Here is a 24,424-nt window from a genome sequence, read left to right as displayed (position 1 = left end):
TTTCGGAAATGACTGAATATGATGCACCAGAGTCCACAAGAGCTTGGGCTGGTCAGCCATCCCTGAAGATATCAACGTAGTTTCCTATAATTTTTGTAGTGGTCGACGGCGGAGGATTCTTTTCTTCAGCGGCCTCACCCTTTAGTTTACCAGGTTGCGGGGGCTAGCTGATTGGCTGGAGCTTCTAAACAGCGACGGAGACGTTGATCGGTGTGTTGGGGAGCGTCCTCTCCAGCGGCTAGCTTGCAGCGATTGTGACCTACGTCATCCTGCACCCACATCATCTTGTTCATCTTCCGTCATCCCGGAGTTGGGGTCGGCTAAGATCGGTCTGCTGTCTTCTGACGCAGGCATCATCAAATATCCGCCGCCTTTCTCGACAATAGCGCACCACATGATCCAGTCATCCGCAGTGGAAACATACAGGTTGATTATCCTGGGTCCTCCAGATGTCAGTCTTCCTTGGTGCCCAAACAGGTTCCTCATGCAGCATTGTGGGAACGTAACTCAGCCTGGGTCTTAATTTTTTCACTATTTTAAAAGGGAAATGAAGTACGAGAGATTTGGTTCAATGTCTATTCCACTTCCTGCCTTAAGACCTATGGAAGCATCTCGATTTTTTGCTCACTGTGCAATCCAAGTGTCTTCTGAACTTCCTCCCTCACTATCTAATGAACACTTGTGAAATCGGTTGCTTCCTCCATCACAGGCATCGATATGACATTTGGAAGCCGTTCAAACTTCTTGCGCGTAATTCTTTTTTGATGCATTGTCTCGATATACTGGCACTATTTTATGAAGTCGTCTGCTGTCGAAACCTCCTTCAGGAGTAGGGCTTGATACATGTCCTCAGCAACACCCTCTATGAGATGCGCAACCTCATCTTCCTCCTCCATTCTAGGATCCACTATTTTACACAGCTCCGAAACGTCGTTAATGTAGGATGCTGTAGTTTCTCCTGGACGCTGTGCCCTGCGCTTTAATTTATCTGTTTTGGTTGGCAGGAGAGCCAACACCGTGTTACTAGGAGGAGGCCGAAAGGCACGCGTTTTAGCTCACGCAGGCTGGCGTGAGGTCTGGAACAGGACAAGGAAATTAGAATTTAGAAAAACGGACGTAGCTGGTGGAATACTTAATTTTAATCCGTTAATGAAGAACGTCGGTCTTGACGGTACATGAATCAGTATCAATAGTAACTGATAATGGCGCCTTGCTAGGTCGTAGCAAATGACGTAGCTGAAGGCTATACTAAACTATCGTCTCGGCAAATGAGAGCGTATTTTGTCAGTGAACCATCGCTAGCAAAGTCGGTTGTACAACTGGGCGAGTGCTAGGGTGTCTCTCTAGACCTGCCGTGTGGCGGCGCTCGGTCGGCAATCACTGATAGTGGCGACACGCGGGTCTGACGTATACTAACGGACTGCGGCCGATTTAAAGGCTACCACCTAGCAAGTGTGGTGTCTGGTGGTGACACCACATTATCTTCAGCCTTGCACGTCTGTTCTCGAGTGTGGGCAAAGTACTTGCGCAGTTCCGCCTGGAATACTTCCCAGCTAGTGAACTTCTCCTCGTTGTTCTCATACCATTGCTTGACAGCACGGGGTCATTCCATTTGCTAAATTTGGCTATACGCACATATACCTTCAGCCACTTGTTTGGATCTTGGCCATTGTCACCAGAGAACTGAGAAGGATGCCTCACATGGTGGCACACAGTTGCTGTCATTTGTAACGTCGTCGTCTTCTGTCTCCGGTACATTGCGACCTGTTGAATATGGCTCGAACTATTGTTTCTCGCCACGTAAACGCACCTGTCATGGCCTGATGGGAGCCACCGTGTTGTCGATTATGTGCACTACCACAAGTTCAAATACCCAGCGTCGCCATCAGAATAATGTCACATAGAAGGTGTAATTAGATGAATGAGAAACACTAACTTAACGAAGGTTTATTCAGCACTTGCACATACAAGAGCGCGAAGCGAAGTGCCGTCGACCAGAACACATACAGTATATACAGGGTTATTACAAATGATTGAAGCGATTTCACAGCTCTACAATAACTTTATTATTTGAGATATTTTCACAATGCTTTGCACACACTTACAAAAACTCAAAAAGTTTTTTTAGGCATTTACAAATGTTCGATTTGTGCCTCTTTAGTGATTTGGCAGACATCAAGCCGATAATCAAGTTCCTCCCACACTCGGCGCAGCATGTCCCCATCAATGAGTGTGAAAGCATCATTGATGCGAGCTCGCAGTTCTGGCACGTTTCTTGGTAGAGGAGGTTTAAACACTGAATCTTTCACATAACCCCACAGAAAGAAATCGCATGGGGTTAAGTCGGGAGAGCATGGAGGCCATGACATGAATTGCTGATCATGATCTCCACCACGACCGATCCATTGGTTTTCCAATCTCCTGTTTAAGAAATGCCGAACATCATGATGGAAGTGCGGTGGAGCACCATCCTGTTGAAAGATAAAGTCGGCGCTGTCGGTCTCCAGTTGTGGCATGAGCCAATTTTCCAGCATGTCCAGATACATGTGTCCTGTAACGTTTTTTTCGCAGAAGAAAAAGGGGCCGGAAACTTTAAACCGTGAGATTGCACAAAACACGTTAACTTTTGGTGAACTGCGAATTTGCTGCACGAATGCGTGAGAATTCTCTACTGCCCAGATTTGCACATTGTGTCTGTTCACTTCACCATTAAGAAAAAAAGGTTGCTTCATCACTGAAAACAATTTTCGCACTGAACGCATCCTCTTCCATGAGCTGTTGCAACCGCGCCGAAAATTCAAAGCGTTTGACTTTGTCATCGGGTGTCAGGGCTTGTAGCAATTGTAAATGGTAAGGCTTCTGCTTTAGCCTTTTCCGTAAGATTTTCCAAACAGTCGGCTGTGGTACGTTTAGCTCCCTGCTTGCTTTATTCGTCAACTTCCGTGGGCTATGCGTGAAACTTGCCCGCACGCGTTCAACCATTTTGGTATTTTTAACCCCTTGTAGAAAAACTATTAGTTGCTGCCACTGAACACAGAAATCAACACGCTAAGCACGGGACTACGGCGCTCCTGAGCTCACAGTATTCTTGATGTTGCTTATCTTGCACATGGACTACTCAGTTTGTATATTTTGCTTATTTTTTTCATAGTTCCACACAACTTCTTCCTGTTTTCTCGATTGATGTGTGTTCAGTTTTTCAAGGCCTATCCACTGTGCCAACTTATAACTAAATCTGAGGGGGGTGCGATGGGGAGGTTCCCTTGTTAGCAACATTTGTAATTTTTCCTTTAGGAAGGGTCAGTTTCCTATCCAGCAGTAAACCTGCTTTATAAAAAGGATAAAGGAATAGTGCAGACAATTTTAGACCTATTTCTATGCCATGTGTTTCCTAAAGTTTTTGAAAAGGCTGTGTATATAAGGATAATTGATCATTTTATATCACATAATTTTCTATCAAATGTACAGTTCGGCTTTAGAAGTCATTTAACAAGTGAAAATGCTATATTCTTTTCTCTCTGTGAGGTACTGGATGGGTTAAACAAAAGGTTTCAAACACTTGGCATATTTTTTGATTTGACAAAGGCGTTCAATTGTGTTGACAACAAAATATTGCTCCAGAAGTTGGACCATATGGAATACGGGAGTAGCTCACAATTTCTTCACCTTTTACTTTAACATCAGACAGCAAAAGTCATTACTCGCAGTGCTGAGAATGGCTGTGATGTGGGATCTGAGGGGGGTGGGGGGGGGGGGGGGGGGTGGGGGGGGGGGGGGATATGCCCCAGGGATCAGTGTTGGGGCCACTCCTGTTCCTTATTTATATAAATGATATGCCCTCTAGTATTACAGGTAACTAAAATATTTGTGTTTGCTGATGACACTAACTGGGTAGTAAAGGATGCTGTGCACAACATTGGCTCACCATCAAACAGTACATGGCACACAATTCAACAAAACCTGATGTTTTAATTTCACAGAATGGGCTTATTATTAGTGAAACTGAACAGTTCAAATTTCTAGGTGTTCACATAGATAATAAACTGTCATGGAAAGCCCATGTTCAGGATCTTGTTCAAGGACATAATGCTGCCGTTTTTACCATTTGAACGGTACCTGAAGTGAGTGATCGTTCCGATATGAAAATTAGTCTACTTTGATTATATTCGTTCGCTTATGTCGTATGGATGGTATTATATTTTGAGGTAACTCTTCCCATTCTAAAAGGACATTTTTTGCTCAGAAACAGGCAGTTCAGGCAATAAAGTGGTTTAAGTTCACAAACCTCCCGTCGACCCCAGTTCACAATCTGGGTATTTTGTCACTGGCCTATATAACCTACATTTGGATCAGAGTTCCTTAGCTCTTGTGCAGAAAGGTGTGCTGCATACTGCTGCTTCCATTTTCAATAAGATACCACAAGAATTCATAAATCTTAGCAACATCACCAAAAAAATCCATAAGATTATCTCCGAAATTTGGATCACAGAGAAAGTGCCAGAGGAATGGAAATGTGCATTGATCCATCCGTTACATAAAAAGGGTGATAAGTCAGATCCAAACAATTACAGAGGCATTTCGCTAGTACCAGTTACATACAAAATTTTCTCTAAGGTGCTATTAAACAGACTAGAACCACAAGCAGATCTGCAAATTGAGGAATACCAGGCAGGCTTCAGAAAAGGGAGATCATGCATCGAACAGATCTGGAACTTGAGAACACTTTTGAAAGTCAGACAGGCAAGAAACACTGTAGTTACCTTTGTGGACTTTAAAAAAGCATATGATTCCATAGACAGACAGACACTCTTTGACGTACTGGAAGAATATGGTATCGACAGAAAAACCAGGGCACTTATACAACAGACGCTTACAGACACTACCTCCAAGATTAAGTTCATGGGAGAAATTTCGGAACCCTTCCACATACACACAGGTGTCCGACAAGGAGACGGGCTCTCACCAGTCCTGTTCAACATGGTGTTAGACAAAATTATCAAGCAGTGGGAGGAACAAGTTAAAGGAATACAGCTGGGAAGAACACGTGAAACCAAAACAATCATAAAATGTCTGGCATTTGCAGATGATATAGCCATACTCAGCAATAATACACAGGAGGCAAAGGAAGCACTGGAATGCTTGCATGAAATAGCTGCCAAAACAGGTCTGCAGGTATCTTACGAGAAGACACAATATATGGAACGACAGACCAACAATGTACACACCATGCATACGGTATATGGATCCGTAGAAAGAGTCGAAAAATTTAAGTATTTAGGGGAGTACATACAAATGGGAGGATCAAACAAGGCAGCTAACATGGAACGAACGAAGAAACTCCAGAAGGCATACAAACTCACATGGTCACATTATAATAAGAAAAGCATATCGAGGCAGGCCAAACTTAGGCACTACAAAACAGTTGTATTACCAGAAGCACTGTACGCGTCAGAAACAACCACATTGGAGCATCAGGCATCATAGACACAGAAAAAATAGAACGCGAAATTCTCAGAAAAATATTTGGACCAATTCACAGAGATGGCATATGGATGAAGCGACCTACCAAAGAGCTGTATCAGCACACTGACAGACTAACAGACGCGATCAGAAAACGCAGATTAACTTTCTATGGGCACATACAGAGAATGGACAACAACCGACTTACAAAGAAAATTTTTGATGTAGTAAACAGCTCAAGCAAGAAAACAAATTGGTATCATGAAATAGACGAAGACTTAAGGCAGTTAGGGATCAACAGGCAAATGATAGGAGACAGGAAATACTTCAGAAACAAAGTTAGGAGTGCAAAATTTATTGTAAAGGAGAGAAAGAAGAAAGGAACATTATGGACAGAGCAAAGGAAACAGGAGCACAGCCAAAGGATGAAGAGATTTTGGGAAGAGAAGAGAAAGAAAGGAAAGAAGTGAAAATTGTGTCATCATGTGATTTTCGAGTTCAAACACTGTCCATAAGGGCAACAATGAAATGAATGAATGAATGAAATCTTAGCAATAATCCATGCGCATTCAAATCGAAACTGAAGAGCTTCTTAATGGGTCACTCTATTCTGCTGAGGAGTTCCTTGAAAAATTAAGCTGATTCTTATGCAATATTGTTGGCTGCATTTACTGAAACTTATGGCAATAGTTTTTTTGGGTTCATAAACATTTTATTTTTATCTTTTATTACTTTTATGTTGTAATTTCACGAACTGGCACATTCCATGACCTTGGAGATTTGGTCTTACGGAACTTGACGTGGAGGGAGAGAGAGAGAGAGAGAGAGAGAGAGAGAGAGAGAGAGAGAGAGAGACGGTGGTGTGTTGGGGCTTTTGGGCGCTCAACAGAGAGAGAGAGAGAGAGAGATATAGAGAGAGAGAGAGAGAGAGAGAGAGAGAGAGAGATGGATATGGAGATGGGACAGTAGGGAAAAACCTTTGTTACTTCCTCCATAACTGTAACACCTACTCCCAAGTCCTCTTCAACTGGTACTCCTTAACTCAACAAGCCACCTCCCTAGATGTTTATCTCCACATCTCAGATGGGTCCATAAATATGTCCGTTAATATAAAGTGCACCTACAGTCCCTCCCAATTGCCAGCTGTCACCCATTCCATGTAGCCTCCACAACCATGGATGCTGTATCTCCAGTGCAAGGCAGGAATTGTCGAAATATACAGTTATCTTATTACCTTACCGGAGCCTTTACTGACAGACAATACCCTACTAGCTCATCCATATACAGATCTTCCATGTAATCTCCTCTGACTCCAGGAAACCTGTTAAGTAGCCTTCGACCAGCACTTCTCTAATCGCCCTCTATCACCATGACCTTGAGAAGCTCAACCACATCCATCAGGACTTTGTGACTACTTCAAGTTGTGCCCCAAGATGAACGATGTCCTAACCACATCAGCCGAAGTAGTGTTCCACCACCCACCCAACCAACCTACCTACAGAATACCTTTGCCCATCCCTTCTCCAACCATGGCTCACTCCCTTGTTGTTGACACAGGTGTAAGACCTGTCCTATGCATCAACCCACCATCATCCAGTGCAGTCCAGTTCATCTCCTACCCAATAAAAGTCCGGACCACATGTGAAAGCAGTCATGCTATGTATCAGCTTTGCTGCAACTACTGTACAGAATTCTGTGAGAACATGAAAGTAACTAACTGTCCACTCACATACATGGCCACTACCAAACTGTGGTACACCATCAACTTCACCACACAGTTGCTGAATATGCTGCACATCATGCTAATAGACTTCAACAGATGACGGACTACATGGACCATTTGAATACTCCCTTCCAACCAAGTGTGTCAAAAACTATACTGGTGGGAACTGCCTCTCCAGTGTATCATCTGCTCTCACAATCCCCCCTGGCTTAAACCTTCGCTAACTTACACATTCTTAGGAGGAGTCATGAAGTACTCTCTCCCATGTCTTACTCTCCCCCTCATTTTCTACCCTCCCTCTTTCTACCCCTTATAAGCTCTATGAATAGAGGACGTAAGTTACAAGTGCTACTCTGACCGTGGCAGGCTGCATCAAACAAAAAACTCTACCCTCTAAACTCCACCTGGTTGTGCAGCTGCCGAGTCATATTGCAAAATACATGTCCCACACTACCCTGCAACCCTCTCCTTGCTTCATGCAGCCTCCCATATCCTCTCCCCACTTCCATTTACCCAAGCAACAGATTTCAATAACCAGTCTCGCTACTACCATGGGCATTTGCATTTGAGTGTGTGTACTCTAACTACAAAAAGAACATGAGCTCCAAAATGAGTGTTAACTCTCTTGTATTACGTGTGATCACCATGCACATGTACTCGTAGGTACGTGGGTGTCTTTTCCCGTATTTCATGAATTTCCACTATCAGTAGAAATATGAATCAAGACATTGTGAAAGAAGAAACATAAAACTCGAGGGCTATAGCGATGCAGACTGGGGAAGAGTTAGAGAATAGACATTCTGGCATCTTAAGAAAAACCAAATGAATACAATATTGTTGTGACCACGTTTGCTGTGGTGCAGCACCAGTTGGAAGATTAGCCAGTGATTCTGAGGAAAAATTCCATGATGTTAGAAGTTAGGATGCACATGGCAGGTAAGTGGTATTGCATTACACTCAATTACAGGAAGCAGCAACTGCAAGAGTTCCCGAAGTATACTAGTTACTATAACTCATTTCCGGATAATCAACTACAGAATATATCTGCCATCAGGCTTAAATCCAGAAAACTGTCTTGGTAAACTCAAGATGCACCTCTTGTCTATGATCTGTATCATAAATGAAAGATATTTGGCAGCTTGGACAGCTTTGAACTGATCCTGTACAGGAAATGAAAGGGTGGTTGCTTGTTTGTATGACAGGTTCGAAAGAACCCTGTCCCGTGACTGTTAGGAGGTTGCTTTGGAAATTACACTGTACCCTGTTGAAGAGCATTTGTTTAATACTTGGAGACAATGAACTGCATTTGTTGATATCACAATATGTGGACAGGTGAAGACCTAGATAACTTATGAAACTTGGGTTTTACATTAATTTTTTTGTGTATTTAACCATTTATATGTGAAGCCCTTAATCAAGAATCTAAAATGACCATGCGTGCCACGTGAACAATATTTTATAAATAAATACTGACATCGATGATGTGTTGTGTAACTTCTGCTAGTAACAAAAATTTGTACTGGAAACTGGTTTCCAACACACTGGGTGAACAATTAAAACTAGATTATACAGAAACTTCATGTTACATAAGGTCATTTCTAACTTTTTTGTAACCAAGCACTTCTAAAAGAAATACTGTTGAAATATCTATATATACAATACGTTAACAGTAGGGAACTAACTGGGGGTGCAGCAGTTTGCTACTGAATTATTTGAAAATACAAAAAATGGCGAAATTTAAGGTGTTAACTGATACCCCTTGCCACACACACATTTACAAACAAAATATTTAAGGAAAGGTTCAAATGAATTATCTCAACCGTACTTTTTATCATATATATATATATATATATATATATATATATATGTCTAAAAAGAAAGATGATGAAACTTACCAAACAAAAGCGCTGGCAGGTCGATAGACACACAAACAAACCCAAACATACACACAAAATTCTAGCTTTCGCAACCAATGGTTGCCTCGTCAGGAAAGAGGGAAGGAGAAGGAAAGACAAAAGGATATGGGTTTTAAGGGAGAGGGTAAGGAGTCATTCCAATCCCGGGAGCGGAAAGACTTACCTTAGGGGGAAAAAAGGACAGGTATACACTCGCACACACACACATATCCATCCACACATACACAGACACCTGGGGTCTGTGTATGTGTGGATGGATATGTGTGTGTGTGCGCGAGTGTATACCTGTCCTTTTTTCCCCCTAAGGTAAGTCTTTCCGCTCCCGGGATTGGAATGACTCCTTACCCTCTCCCTTAAAACCCATATCCTTTTGTCTTTCCTTCTCCTTCCCTCTTTCCTGACGAGGCAACCATTGGTTGCGAAAGCTAGAATTTTGTGTGTATGTTTGGGTTTGTTTGTGTGTCTATCGACCTGCCAGCGCTTTTGTTTGGCAAGTTTCATCATCTTTCTTTTTAGACATATTTTTCCCACGTGGAATGTTTCCATTATGATTTTGCACGAGTGATTTCTGTATAATGGAGGAGCCAATACCTGAAGTAGAAAAACAAAAAATGCAATTTTCTAGCATTAGCATCTAAAAATTACAAGATTAATATTTTACAATTGCCACAGCTGCATGGCAACAGAAGCAGAAAACGCTTGCAGACATCAAAATACTGAACTCCCACAACACTTGAAAATGGTAATAAATTCCCAAAACGAGTCATATTGTACATGGAAAAACCTAACTGATGCAGTATTTTATTACATAAATCTTTAAAAATGTGGACATGTAGGTATTAGTAAGAAATTCATTCATTTACCTTTAATGTCCTTGTTTAACAATAGGTTAACAGTAGGGAACTAACTGGGGGTGCAGCAGTTTGCTACTGAATTATTTGAAAATACAAAAAATGGCGAAATTTAAGGTATTAACTGATACCCCTTGCCACATACACATTTACAAACAAAATATTTAAGGAAAGGTTCAAATGAATTACCTCAACCGTACTTTTTATCATTTATTAATTTATACATTCAAAAATTACATAACAGGTTTCAACGTTTACCACCCACTCGTGGTGCACTTTTCTGTGTTATTTTTGATGCCTTCTGCTTCGGCACAGGTTTCGCCTGAAAGATAAAATTGTATTCAGTCACTCAAATGTGTATTTTAGCTTGGAATTATACATATAAACGTGAAGGTCATGTTGCTGTTGATACTACCTAGTTGGGAGAGAGGAGAGGCGGGGAGGGGGCGGAGAGAGAGAGAGAGAGAGAGAGAGAGAGAATTTACTAATTAAACCATTGATGCTTTCCTTCTGACCCATTGCAATTGGTGAGGGTATGAAACTACTATATTTGGTACACAGATTTGAATCACAGAATTCAAGATTTATGGGAAAAAACACATACCTTAGGAAGTGCAGCCTGCTTCTTTGCTGCTTTGACAGCTTTTTTCTGCTCCTTAGCAGCCCTGAAACAGAAATCAGCCGTTTTCCATAAATCGGAATTACAGTAACTGTCGAACACTACAATAAATATTACTACAGCTGAATGTATCAGTTATGAACAACCAACATTACATGTATCTAAATTTAATATTTTTATCCTCGACAGCATGCAAAATGTTAGCTTCAGTACATGAAAGTGAGCTCCAAACAATTTCTGCTTATTTTTATTTTACAAAGAAGTCCAAAGAGAAAATACGGCATAAAATTCAATATGTTGCACACTTCAACTGATTTACTAAAACAACATGAATACATGGATTTTCCTCAACATCCAATTTGTGATTTAAATATTTTCAGGCACCGCAAACAAATATTAGGTAAAAAACCACACACAAAAAGTGGCAAGGATATAGAGCAATGTGACATAATTGTATTTCACAGCTGTTAGAGAAGGCACTTAAAATTAATCACGAACTCGGCAGGAGCCACTAGTGATATACACTCAAGAGTTACTGAAAATGAATTAGGTCATGTACATCATCTGCTCTCTTTCTAAGGAATTTCTTTTTAAAAATGCATCCAAATACAGTAATGAACTATTGTGTGTGGTGTGCATTCAATCTATTCCTTTTTATTCTATACAAATATGGACATTATTATTATACTCTTTGACTTCTGTTTAATGAAAAGCTATCAGTTAATGGAGTGTTTTGTAACCCCATTACTAAACAATATTCTGTTAATATGGAGAAGCCTTGCAACATTGGAACAATCATTATTTTATGCACTTTCAGAGTAATAATACACATTGAAGATCGCAATACTGCTAAATGAAAATACCTCTATTCCCACGTGCCCCATTATTCTTGGTTTTTAAATACGAGCCCCCAATAAGCATCCCTATTCAAATCTCCTATCTTTCACAGGGTCTCAATACTCTTGATAGCTAAAATATGCACTATGTGACAGTCACTGTCCTGTTTCTGCCAATACCCAAGAATTTGACACACCACTTCAACTCACATGTTTTGTTTTGAGTTGCATTATTTCTCACTTTCTTGTCATTTTCAATACACGGGGTACATATAGGAAGTTAGGTTAGGATATGATAAGCAATCTTTTAGTCGGTGAGCCAAAAGAATTTTACAATGTCACCTAGTAACATGTTTAACTGCCAAAACCACATTTCTTACTTTAGCACGTTGAGTCTCACCTGTTTCCACTGAATACCCACTTTCCACACACACTGCCTGAATGTGCACCCCACATTAAAATGTGACCCTCTGCACCTCTGGTCAGTGCCAACACCATAATGTTTGTTCATTCAGCATAAAGGTGGCCAGGGAATAGCCCACCAAGCCATGAGTCATGCACCTACAGATTCTATGCTCACTGAGTAGCAACGATCATTCTGCATGTGGACACTTAGAAGGATGCAATCAAAGAGTGCACCAGTATTTTACAGCAAGCTCCATTACTCCGCTGTATATTATAAAAGTTCAACAAAGTATTACCAACCCATTCACAACTGAGTTGCAACTGGATTTATCTGATCCCTTTTAGTTAACAGACAGAATAGCACCCACCATGCATATCTGAAATCTTGGTTGGGGTGACAGACTAACTTTTAGCGTAGCTTGAGGTCTTAGTATGTACATCAAATATTTTGATGCACACACATCATACAGGATGTGATTCTAAAGTTTCAAGACTGAACTCGGAACTAGAAATTTATTGGACATTTAAGTACAATTCTTCAAAATATGATACTTCAGCAACAACACAGTGCTGCCAGCAAGTCTTCCACAGTTCTTAGCCCTTCTGGAAGGCCTCAGGCGTCATGCTGTCACGGGCCCTCGTCAAAGCCTGCTGGATGGCGTCGACAGAGTCGAATCGCTTCCCTTTTAGGCCAGTCTTGAGTCGGGGGACGAGGAAAAAGTCACTTGGAGCCAAGTTGGGGCTGTAGGGTGGCTGTGGTAGTGTTGTCACATTGAACTTGACCAAAACTTCGGAGACAGCGCGTGACGTGTGAGGTGGCACATTGTCGTGGTGGAGAATCCAATCGCCCTTGATCGCCAGGTGGACAAGGCGAACTCAATCCCTCAAGCGGCGGAGCACTCCAATGTAAAAGTCACCCGAGTCTGTCCACGAGCAACAAACTCCTTGTGAATCACTCTTTTACCATAAAAAACCATCAGCATGCACTTCACACACAACTTGCTCATGTGAGCTTTCTTGGGCTTCGGTGAGGAAGCAGTGTGCCTTTCTGAGCTGATGCTTAAACTCAGGATCTTACTTGTAGACCCAGGTCTCATCACCAGTAGCCACTTCCTCCAGAAGGTTCAGATCAACATTCAACTGTTGGAGCATTTCCTTGCAAACAGTCATGCGCAGTTTCTTCTGATCCACAGACAAAACTTTTGGCACCAGTTTGGCACACACTTTTCGCATCATCAAATTCTCCGCCACAATCCTCCACACCGTACTCTGAGTCCCAGTTCATCGGCACGATGGTGGTCATTGTTTAAAAGTTCCTGCACTCTCTCCACATTTTGATCCGTATGGCTTGATGATGGCCTCCCAGAGTGGTTGTCGTCTTCAACATTCCCACAGCCATCTTTGAAACGTTTGTGCCACATGAAAACCATTGCAAGGGACTTCTTCCTCAAAGTACTCTTGAATCATACCAAGAGTCTCCGTGGCGCTTTTGTTCAGTCGTATGCAGAACTTAATCACATAACACTGCTCCAAGTGCTGCTCCATTTTCACCTCTCCCACTTTTCAACCAAAGTCAATGACACACACTCACGCTGCAAGCAATAAGCACTCTCCAGGGTTCCGGGCACTCTCCAGTGTTCCAGAGACAACTGCCGCAGCATCAGTTTGTTCCCCGAGACCCCCCCAATACTCCCCCCACCCAGTGGAAGCGGTCTGCACGCGCTCCCCTACTCAGAAATGAATCAGAAGGAAACTTCTGAATCACACCTTGTACATAAACTACGGAAAATACTAAGTGGGGTTGGGGGTAATGGTGATGCACTTTAACTTTTGAGACCAGTTTAATTGAGATATTAACATTTTCTAGTTTGGGAAATGAGTCTTTGGTACTGACAGTCAAGTAACATTGTTGGTTTGCCTAGTGACCACAGGCAGCCAGCCGATGACGGATTGCATTCAAGCAGGTAGCAGGGGCCTTGTAGTTACTTCTCACATGCGAATGGTGCAGTAGTTTCGTCATTTGTATTAATAGTTCAGTCCACAGTTTATTCTGTTTTGTTGTTTTAATGTTTATTTGCTTATGTTTCCTTTTAAACAATGTCCAGCATAACAAGTAATGCCAGCCCAACACGTGACGTGAAACGGAGGAAGAAAAGTGTGCTATCTAGCCAGGACTCCAAATTCATGTTTGGTGAGGGTCTATTTGTGGGTTGGGTGGGTAGAAGAAGGGGGGTAGGGGGAGGGTGAATACTTATTTCCTCTTGCTCAGGTTGTTAAGAGGACTGCAGCAACATTGTAAACAAGCAAGAACACTTGTAAAAATACGGAAATTACAGTACAGTATAGATGCAGCGAGAGTAGCAGAACAAAGCTGTCCCACTCTATCTAAATTACTCATGTCACTACACTTCAGAAAGATTATCTCTAAAGGATACAAATTTTCACTATGTGCTGTGCTGAAAGACAAAGGTTTCAATTATTCCGTGCTTAACAGACACAAAAGATTCATGGAAATGATGTAGTTGCACAGCAGTGCACAGGATCATGGGTGTGAGATTCGAAAACATAGTGTGGACAGATGAAACTTGGGTTAATGCCAGCCATTCATTACATTGAGGCTGTAGTAAAGGAATGACCAAGGGGACCATGGAGTGCCTGTTGGAAAATGAGCACAACTTGTTTCATGCGGGTACATCTGACAGTTTTGTGCCAAACTGCCTGTTAATGTTTCATTTAAAAATTACAGGTGATTACCATGAAGAGATGAACAGTGGGTTTATTTTAAAAGTGGCTCGAGACATTGGTTATGAAGCACCTGCAAAGTCTATCAGTGATCACCATGGATAAAGGTCATTATCATTTCATTGTTCATGATAGGACACCAACTTTTAACAACAAAAGAAATCTTATCCAGTGGCTGAAATGATGAAAAGTGGATTTTGGAGGAATTTGAAGTAGGTGAAATTACTAGAAAATGTGGCACAAAAGAAACCACAATTTCCGACGTGTGTAATTAACGAGACTGCTAAAAGGCATGGACATGAAATTTTTCAGCTTCCTCCATAGTACTGTCACTTCAATGCCATTGAAGAGGTATGCGCACAAATAAAACATTAAGTTGCTGCAAACAATATAAAAATTCACCATCCATACGTAGAAAATAATCATGCACCAGCTGTCAAACAACTGACAAGCGAGATGTGGAAAAAAATTGTGAAGAGTACTGCAAGTATCAGAGGGAGCCAAAAATAAAGGTATTGTGGAGAAATGCATAAAAGATTGAATTATACATCTGAGAGGGAGAATGATAGTTTAAGCAGTGCTGAAGACTATTTTAAATCAGATTTTGAAGGTAACAAGAGTGGCATTTTCCCACTAGTACAACGTCAACATACTCAAGAACATAAGGACAGAGCACACCATCTACCTATCATCATACTACGAGTACTATCTTGAGATTAAAACTGTTACTATACTGATACATTATTCTGTCACTCTTAGAACTAATTAAAATTTCTAATATTTAATAATGGGAACAGAAACTACAGATGTTCAACAATTTGCGAAAATACATTTTCATTTCTATTGTGACGTTTGACAAGTAACCTCATTATCTTTCGGTATAATAGACACTAAATATACTCTCTTCACTTTTTCGAGATTACATGTTACAAGTAGCAACTGCAAATAAATTCACACACAGAAATACGACCAGCATATTGTCGAGACTTTTGATTACGCTGCCAGAGAACCTGTATCACTAGACTGAGTGCAGAGTGGCATAAGACATTTTCAGCAAACACTGCCACCTGAACTGTCAATAACCATCACTTGTTTCGTGAACTGTATGTTAGTTACTGAAATCTTTATATCGATTACTGCTCCCTAATGTCAAAAAATGTGATTTAATCTTGCAATGCACTGCAAACTAGATACATTTCTTCCAGTCACTGCCGCCACAACACTGTAGGAACTGACAATGTTATGCAGTCTGTACAACTGTCACATCCTCCTTACCACATCAATGGACAGCATGGCTATTAATTCCCTACTGCTGCCGCACGAAAACAAAAGCAGATGCTCTATCATATGGTGAACCCAATTTTCTTCAAGACTTACTTTACTGATTTAACTGGTTAACATGTGTTCTCTGTCATACATAAAAAATAAAATAAAATATCCACAATTTTGAGTGCTCATCGTGATACCGGTTGGAAATGAAATTTGTTAGTAATTTAGGCTTTGCTTTACTGTTTCCCTCTGGCAACAATATGCACCTTTGTCACTTTCATGGACCACGTAGCATTCTTCTTCGATCTTGAACATATATTGCTTTCTTATTTTGTTTCTATACAAATGGTACCTGCACACTACCAAAAATGGATAATGCGCATCTTAGGGACAAAGACTGAGGAAACAACTCACAGAATAGAGTTCACAAATACTCTTGAGTGAAATATTAATTTGATGGCAGTGATGTGGATAAGGATTTTTTGAAACACACTTTTCCACAAATTGGACAAAATTAGACACAGATACAGGGTTCTAGGGTGTTTTTGACAGAAGACCACAGGTTCAAGCCCAGTACATGTGACTCACTGTGGATGCTATGACAGTGAAGGTATTTTGAAGAAAAAGAATACTGGCTCAGTGTATGTACATTTAAAGATGCTTAGGTGCTTTCTGAGAGCATTACATCCTTGCAAAGTCCTATTCACCTCCAGCTATTTTACTGATGAACTGGCCCACGTGGCTGCCGAAAAATGTTTTTTCTATAATTTTCATGTTTGTCCTCAAGGCCAACAAATATACTGCCATCTGAATAAATATGTTGGCACATACGTATTTCGTATGGTTGCTGGTATAAGCAACATTGAGATACTACTTTAGTCAATTGCTGGGGTTCCAACTGTCAATGCCCTTTTAATTGTTCTGAAATAGTCAGGTGATCAGTTCCCTTTTGTAATAGCTGCATTTCCCAAATGAGAGCCAAGACATAAAAGCTGTATAAAGTGTGCCATCCTACAAGATATCTCAAAGGGAAATTTATATTCGTACCAATGTAGAAATTTCTTTCTGCAGGTACATCCCATCGAAGTCTGAAATTTCAAGCAGTACATGCTATATAGTCTCACAGACACGGACGACTTCAAACTTTTGAATGTTTGGTGTGTCTGAATACACTTACAACTTTGAAATAAACACAAGGGCGAGAAGAAAACAAATTTGGGCATGCTTACAATGCACCAAACTTAAGAGCAAGTAGCAATACTGTCACACAAACCGTGAACAATACTACTACAATTACTGTACATAACTACCACTGTTGGTATACATGGAATCGGGTGTCCATTCCCTCTGATCAGTACGCCACACCAGAATTACAAACTGTAACTTTCAAACGGTGAACTAAAGGGCAGAAAAAAGGGATACAGTGAGGAATGAGTTTATAATACTGTTGGATGTGGAATTTCATCATTTGACCCGTTTTAGATGTTTCTCATAACAATAAGAAAATAAAGAAACATCTGAACATTCCTTGTTCAAACTGATAAGGACTTACAATATGAACATAGGTGGTGTCAAGTTCCAGCAGGCAAGCTAATAAGGTGAGAATACAGCAATACAACCCAGAAAATGGTGTAGGCATTTTTATCACATGCTTGCCATGACAAGTTTTTAACTCCTTGTTTTTATTCAGAGGCATTACAGCCATCAGTGAGCACAACTAGAATAACGAAGGTCAACAATTCAGAGTTTAAATATCCGAGATTTCATTTAATACTTCGGCAATAAAAACTCCACGACAATAGTTGTTAGTGGACAAAACTGATTACTGGCCAGTACAAAAAACCAACAATGACGGTAATGCCGACTTGAAAGGGATTCTCATGCAGGAAGTATGGAGTATTCCTTTGTTCCAATTAAACACTTTTCAATTGCCTATCATAATAACAAGGTAATTTCTTAATTGCAACCCAACAAACTTTGTTTTATTTAAATCCATGACGAGTTTCAAAGGTTTAAACCTCCATCATCGGGTGGATTTACATTATTTAGTATGACATTTGTTTGTGTGTGTTGTGTTACTTTGTTTACAATGCTTGGGAATGTAAAACTTAAGCGCATGAACAACTGTGTGTGCGATGATGTCACTAAGGCAAATGAAAGTGCAGGAGTATTTTAAGTACAAAAATCATATACCGTACTGATTAAAATCTTCAATCCTGTCTTCTTTTGTTTCTCCTCAATATTAAGGAAAGAATTGTTCAAATTTATGCACTGTAGGGTTAAAGATCTATTCCAATGTGTAGTTTGGTATGATTCATTCTAATGGAAGTCAGGATACGCAATTTCAGCAGGCATGGTACATATCAATTCAGGCAGGCTAGGAAAAGTCTTACCTTCACAGTCTTGGATGTTGTTGAATTAAACATATGTTAAAATGAAAGACCAAGTAAGGAACATGTATTTTTTGTTTTCTCCAAAAAATTTGTTCAGAGATGCAGCCCTCCAAAGACGACACTGCACATACCATTTTAAAGATACGAATCTTGGAAATAATTTTAAAATGTTGTGTCTCTGGAACAGTTCTAGATATTTTGATGGTCTTTCAATTTGGAAGATAACTGCTTTATGATTACAAGGAAATCCTCCATTTGGACTTACGGTAGCATTAAGTTCACTAAAATTTCGTATAACTCTTGACTGGTGTCTATAATCTCTGCAATCCACCAGACGCAGTCATACAAACATGCCAGAAACATCCCCTTCTAAGAATTTGAATCTGCTGTTTCTGAGGTTTTGGCCAAATTAATGAAATTTCTTCTTTCCTGCTCTTTAAAGTGTGTGCAACATGAGTTCGCCCATCACTGAGTCCAAAAATGTGTGTTCTGAATTCCTTTCACTGGAGTATTTGTTTGGACCAGTCTTCTTTCTTCTGGTCACGGAATTCTTCGATTTCCTCTTTGGACAGAAAATGAGGGCTGTGGATGGGTGAGATTTAACGACTCTCGCAAAATTTTCAGCATTCTGAATCACAGCTGTATTTGGTCTAGAAAGATTATGTTTTGTAGTATGGTGCTTCAGCAGGCCGCCTACACAATCACAAGGACTCTTCTCGTATAGCACAGTATACCCAGTCAGTTGGCACAATCGACTTACTCAACAGCTGGTAATGATTTTTAAAATGGCTAGGAGCACCATCAGAAATAATGATCTTGTCTGCCCCTGTTTGCAGTTGAATTTTGTGCATTGTTAGCAAAGCAGGTGCTGAGTCATGCCATGTGTCATCACTTATAATTACAACACTTGTCACTGTAAAAATTGAAACCTGGTATTTACTCCAATGATACTTCTTGTGGGAGACTTGCAGACCAGTTCTCAGCAAAATCACAATGAAGCACTAAACACAGCCTGTACACACACTTTCACTTCTGCAACGTGTTTTTGCTGCAATTTCTTCAGATGCTGGTGTGTTACTGCTTTCACTGACCACTTAAAAAGTTCATCAACAAAACTGTCAAAGGCAACAGTCTTCCTAATTAGTTTATTTTCCTCCCATGTAATTTCTGCAGAGTTATCTGCTTTATCTTCCAGGCCAAGTGTATGTGAAGACAGTCCTCCCTTTCCAGAGCAGTCACCACATTCTTGAAGCAAAGAAGTGTCTCACTTTACGTCACAGATTACTAATGACTTCACACGTACAACCAAGATGTCATGTCACGTGCTCCAGTAAGTTCTTCAAAGTTACCACACGAAGTTCAAAATTCATGCAGTACAAACAGACAGACATATCTACGTGGATGTAGAACTACCTACTTAGGTCATAGTGCATAAAATTTTGATCTTCCAATATGTGAAGTTATGTTTCTTTAATACTGCAAGTCATCTACCTCTCCACTCCCACAACTTTTTGACCTTCAATTGTTAACAGTGTTTTTTTTGTTGGCACACTGGTGAGAACAGTCCCAGATAAAATGACTGCACTATTTGAACTTGAGCTGCTTCTACAGGGTGACCATAATAGGGATCTGGTCTTACAAGGATTCCTTTTACAGACCTCAAGTTTCTTGATTTGTCTATCATGTACTTTGATACTGATGGAACATGGTTCAAATTTGATTTCTTTAAAGATGTCTCTAAATTTGTTTTCTTTGAAGAATAGTTAAAACTTGCACCTATTCACTGCAGGATGTATAATATTCAACAGCTGAAATGATATGTGTGACAAATTCCTTACATGAGGTGGACGAGTGTTTTGGTTCATTTTTTTCTGAAGATGGAATTTCTACTTTTAAGGGTGTGGTCAGTTTTGCTGTAATGTATTCATCCATAGCTTTAGTAATTTCTCTGTGCTTTCTTGATGCGTAGAGCTTATGACTTGACTTCACTGACAACGGTTTCGTCAAAGGAGTAATACCTACGTCTGTAGTTGACTGATTCAGGGTATTCAATTCTTCCTCTACTGATGCAAAATCTGCATCATGGGAGGCTTCACCTTGTTCAGATAGTGTCATTATTATTCTGTCAAAACATTTAGAACACAAAAAGTCATCACTGGAAGTATCATCACTTTGAAATAGAGTCTTCAAATGAGAAAACTTATTCCCACCCTGAACAAAGTCTTGTTTTTTTGGCTGTCATATATCACTCTTTTCTTGATATGCAAATAGCCAGCACACTTCACTCTCCTGTGGCCCCAGTCAGAAGACATTTCAAATAGTTCTTTTCACAAAAAAAAAAAAAAAAAAAAACAAACAAACAAACCTCATTGAAAGTCCTCAGATTTCTTAAAAACTTCAGTGAACAAATTAGCACTGAGCAACTGTAATACAAGAAACCTGCAATGAACAATCACAATGAAGAAACTGACAAACTACAACAAAGTGTAAGAAATAATGGCGAGTGAAAAGGAAATTAGTAAGAAACAGCTTCATTGAAGACATACATTACCCTGAAAGCTAAATTTTTTTTTAAACAAAACCTTTCCTAAAACTGGAAGCTCTCCTTTACAGAGAAACAGTAATACACGGTACTGATCAACAGGAAAAAAAATCTACCTTTCCTGGATTGGCATTTTTGGGAAAACTGTAAATTGCAAATTAAGTTCAGAAGGCGACAGTACAAGAACTTTGACAGATATGTCCAAACAGAGGATACCATTGTAATTACAAAGCAATCATCTTTCAAATAAAAAACCAACGAATTATATAAAGCTGATAGAGATACAGCACTGTAAAAATTTTTTCCGAAATTCGCATCTTCAAAATAGTGTTCGCAGAGTCCTCTTTGGGGACCTGTATCTTGGGGCAGGAATTTTTTTTGGAGGGGGGGGGGAAAAATCTCTCACACATACTCCAGAATTTTAACATATGCTAAATTCAACAACATCCAAGACTATAAAGGTAACACCCCTGCCTGAAGTGATACGGATTATGCCAGCAGGTAAATATACTAACTTTTATTGAAATTGTGTGTGTTCTCCATTTCAAACATAAAAACACAGAGAGTGCACTTGTATACATATAACAAACAGCGTCAATATTAACATTGATGAAACTGGGTACACTAAAGCTGAAACAACCACGTATGTTCTTTAGTGCTACATGAACTTAAATGGCCACAGCAGCACAGCACCAGTAGTATCCTAGATATGTACATAACAAAAAATCAAGGGATATCTTAATCACACAATCTTAGTTTAGGAAATTTAATTGTTACTTTCACGATCCCTTGGGTTGAGCATGCAACTGTCATGGCCCCAGATATATATTTTCTTTACAGTGTTGACAACACAATGGTATTCTAGTGGCAAACTTTGTGTGTGCAGTGTCAACTTTCACTACTCTTTAACACTAATTGCTTGCAAAAACACTAGCACAAATGCTGTATCTAGACATCCGTATGTAAAGCTACATACAAGTTTGTAACAATCACCATTCTGAATAACATTTGATACCTTTTTCAACTGAATCCATTTCCTTTCAATCTAATTTGAAGCTCACAATGTTTGTAGAAATGTGAAGGAAAGGGACCACAGCCCAATGCACAAAAACAGAAATACACAAAGGTTGCCTATCACTCAAAACATTTACAGGAGGAAACTACAAAACAGCAATATATTGACATTTTCACCCAAACTGGACTGTTACCTGATAGCCTGCTCTCGCTGTGCTTTCCTAATTTCAGGCTTCATATTCCTTTTTGCCATGATGTCAGTAAGAGATGCACCAACAATAGCTCTGTGAAATTTCTGGGTGCGACGGGTTCGCTTTTTGGTCTGTTCCTCTTCCTGACCTTTCTTGTGCTTCCGCCTAAACAGGTACACAGAGTGTAATACGAGCAACAGGAAGTCTGAGGATAGTATGTAATTTTATGACAGTACTCAGTTATTAAATTTTCATCTGGACTCAGTGGATTGACAGATTATTAGAAACATCATTGAATGAAATAAGTTGTGAATGTAGTTGCTGAAATGAGTAATTCAGCCACAAAAAGTAACCTATTATTAAAATACATTTTAAAAGTTTTACTGTTTGATGTAAAGGAAATGTTTATACTGCAATTAAGTAAATTAACTGATATATCTAATGCTACACGCTGCGACATAACTACAGAAATGTTACCTGTATAACACCGTCCATGTCACCTTCCTGGGATTCCTTTTCATCAAATGTGAAGATTCACATTTCGCATTAAGAAAAGTAAAAGTCTGTAACAAGTAAATACACTTAGTTAATAAGTAAGCAGAAGATAAAACAAAATCAAGGCAGCTGACAACCCACATGCATAAAAAAAAATTAAAGCTTACAGTGCGACGATTATTTTGTATCCAGGGGTATTTACAATCATCTACAACGGCAGCGCCCACTACGTGCCTCTGAGGAATCGTGGATTAACACCCCAATAGGTGCGCCACAGCCGAACAAACAACCTATCCCATTCATTTCCAAACAATCAACTACACGTAAATATCTACAACAAATGAAATCTTGAATATGATGAACATTTGATAAAATACAACCTAGAAGTGATCAAATTCACAAGTGAGTGAAATGATTCGCATATTGCACAATCTGAAGAGATAACTATTTTAACACTTTACAGAGTGAGTCAGCTTGAAACATCTCCATTCCAGCAGTGAACATTACCAATCCAGTTTTACGACCGAAATTAAGTTCCGCAAATCTGATCAAATAAATATGCACACATTGCGAAGCTTGTAACAATTACTGGGGAACACGTACATCGACACGTTATGACACAGCTTTGCATGGCGTTTCAACATCCGCCTATCATTATTTCCATAAGTATGTTGAATGTGCTTTTTTCCCCAAAGTTTACCACGAACAATGAAAGTTATTACAAATAGCACAAGCACACTCGCAAACGCAATTACAACTATAGAACATTAACCACTGTTTGAACAAACAGAATTTACCAATCGAGCCCTTTACAGACGCCTGCTATTAAGCTTTTACAAACATCACGGAACACAGAACTCAACACTAACTTAAAAAATAACTCTTACCTTTCCGTCTGTCTTGACCATGGTTTTCCCATGGCCAGGGTATATTTTATACCCACTGTAGGCACACAGTCCGATCCTGTTAACGAAATAATTTTGTTACATTTCATTATTTACAAATCTAACAGCACAACACAAGAGATGATACCAGAAACAACAATCAAGAAATTCTCATGCTGTACTTACTTCATCTTCTCTCACAGGAAACGGAACACTAAATGGCAGATCCAAACACCTTCCGTTGTTGTTAAAGATACTACACTACACAGTTGTGTTCTACGCTACTTCATGTCCCTAGATTTCAAGACAAATGAGTGGCGAAACTTTCGCTACTGAAGCGCTGGAAAACGGCAAGCCTCTAAAACACAGTGAGGAGAATGGTCGTAAGCTGTGTGTATGACCGGAGAAGCAACAAATTTCGGAGCGTGTTATGTCACTATTGCCTAGTGTAGCAATCGCCACCAGGAAGGTAACCTACAAAGTGATTTTTGTATGTTTTGGAACAGAGACCGGTTTTTTTGTTACGCTATCTCTTTGAAGCGGAGATTATCCTTGTTTGTTCAGCTTTGACTATTGTAACTTGTTTAGAGATATAATAAAGTTATTGCAGCGCACTAAGGCGACCGATTACATGCCAGATGGCTAGAAATTGGGTGACCCACGAAACAGAAAAGGAACACGAACGGAAAAAAGGCTATACGAAGCAGTACGGTATCATCTTGTCAAGATTCGAAGCGAAGTCAAATGGAAATGCAACTGCTTGTATGCAAGAAGAATTACACAAGCAAATAGGAGAACTACAGGTAGAGTTAAACACGCAGGATAATAGAGGGTCGGCGCAACGATTAATGAGAGAAAAAAGTAATTCGATGAATGAAGAATGTAAGGAGTACACAGCAACAGTCAAGCAGTGAACGAACGTACAAGTATCGCTGTTCTTACCAGATAAACAAGAATTGTAGTTTGGCATGCTAAGTCTGGCATTCACGCAGAACAGCGTGACCGATGAGCGCACGAAATTCGCGGTGACAGTCAACAGTCTACGCCGGTAGTCGCCAAACTTTTTTGCTCGAGAGCCAATATT

The 24,424-nt window shown here is 40.0% G+C and overlaps 1 protein-coding gene across 1 annotated transcript; it reads right to left on the bottom strand.

The window, feature by feature from the left end:
* Nucleotides 1-10,147: 10,147 nt before the first annotated feature.
* Nucleotides 10,148-23,603, bottom strand: LOC126418002 (60S ribosomal protein L24). Its single transcript, XM_050085160.1, has 6 exons — nucleotides 23,527-23,603; nucleotides 23,344-23,419; nucleotides 22,439-22,524; nucleotides 21,965-22,126; nucleotides 10,555-10,615; nucleotides 10,148-10,272 (listed from the first exon to the last, which is right to left on the bottom strand). Exons 1-6 carry the CDS (start codon nucleotides 23,529-23,531, stop codon nucleotides 10,198-10,200), a joined length of 465 nt encoding a protein of 154 aa, XP_049941117.1. The 5' UTR covers nucleotides 23,532-23,603; the 3' UTR covers nucleotides 10,148-10,197.
* Between the last annotated feature and the right edge of the window lie 821 nt (nucleotides 23,604-24,424).

The sequence above is a fragment of the Schistocerca serialis genome, chromosome 1, assembly GCF_023864345.2.
Source record: "Schistocerca serialis cubense isolate TAMUIC-IGC-003099 chromosome 1, iqSchSeri2.2, whole genome shotgun sequence".
Taxonomy (NCBI): Eukaryota; Metazoa; Arthropoda; class Insecta; order Orthoptera; family Acrididae; genus Schistocerca; species Schistocerca serialis.
The sequence above is the reverse complement of the archived record's forward strand: the minus strand, read 5'-3'. Positions and strand labels throughout refer to the sequence as shown.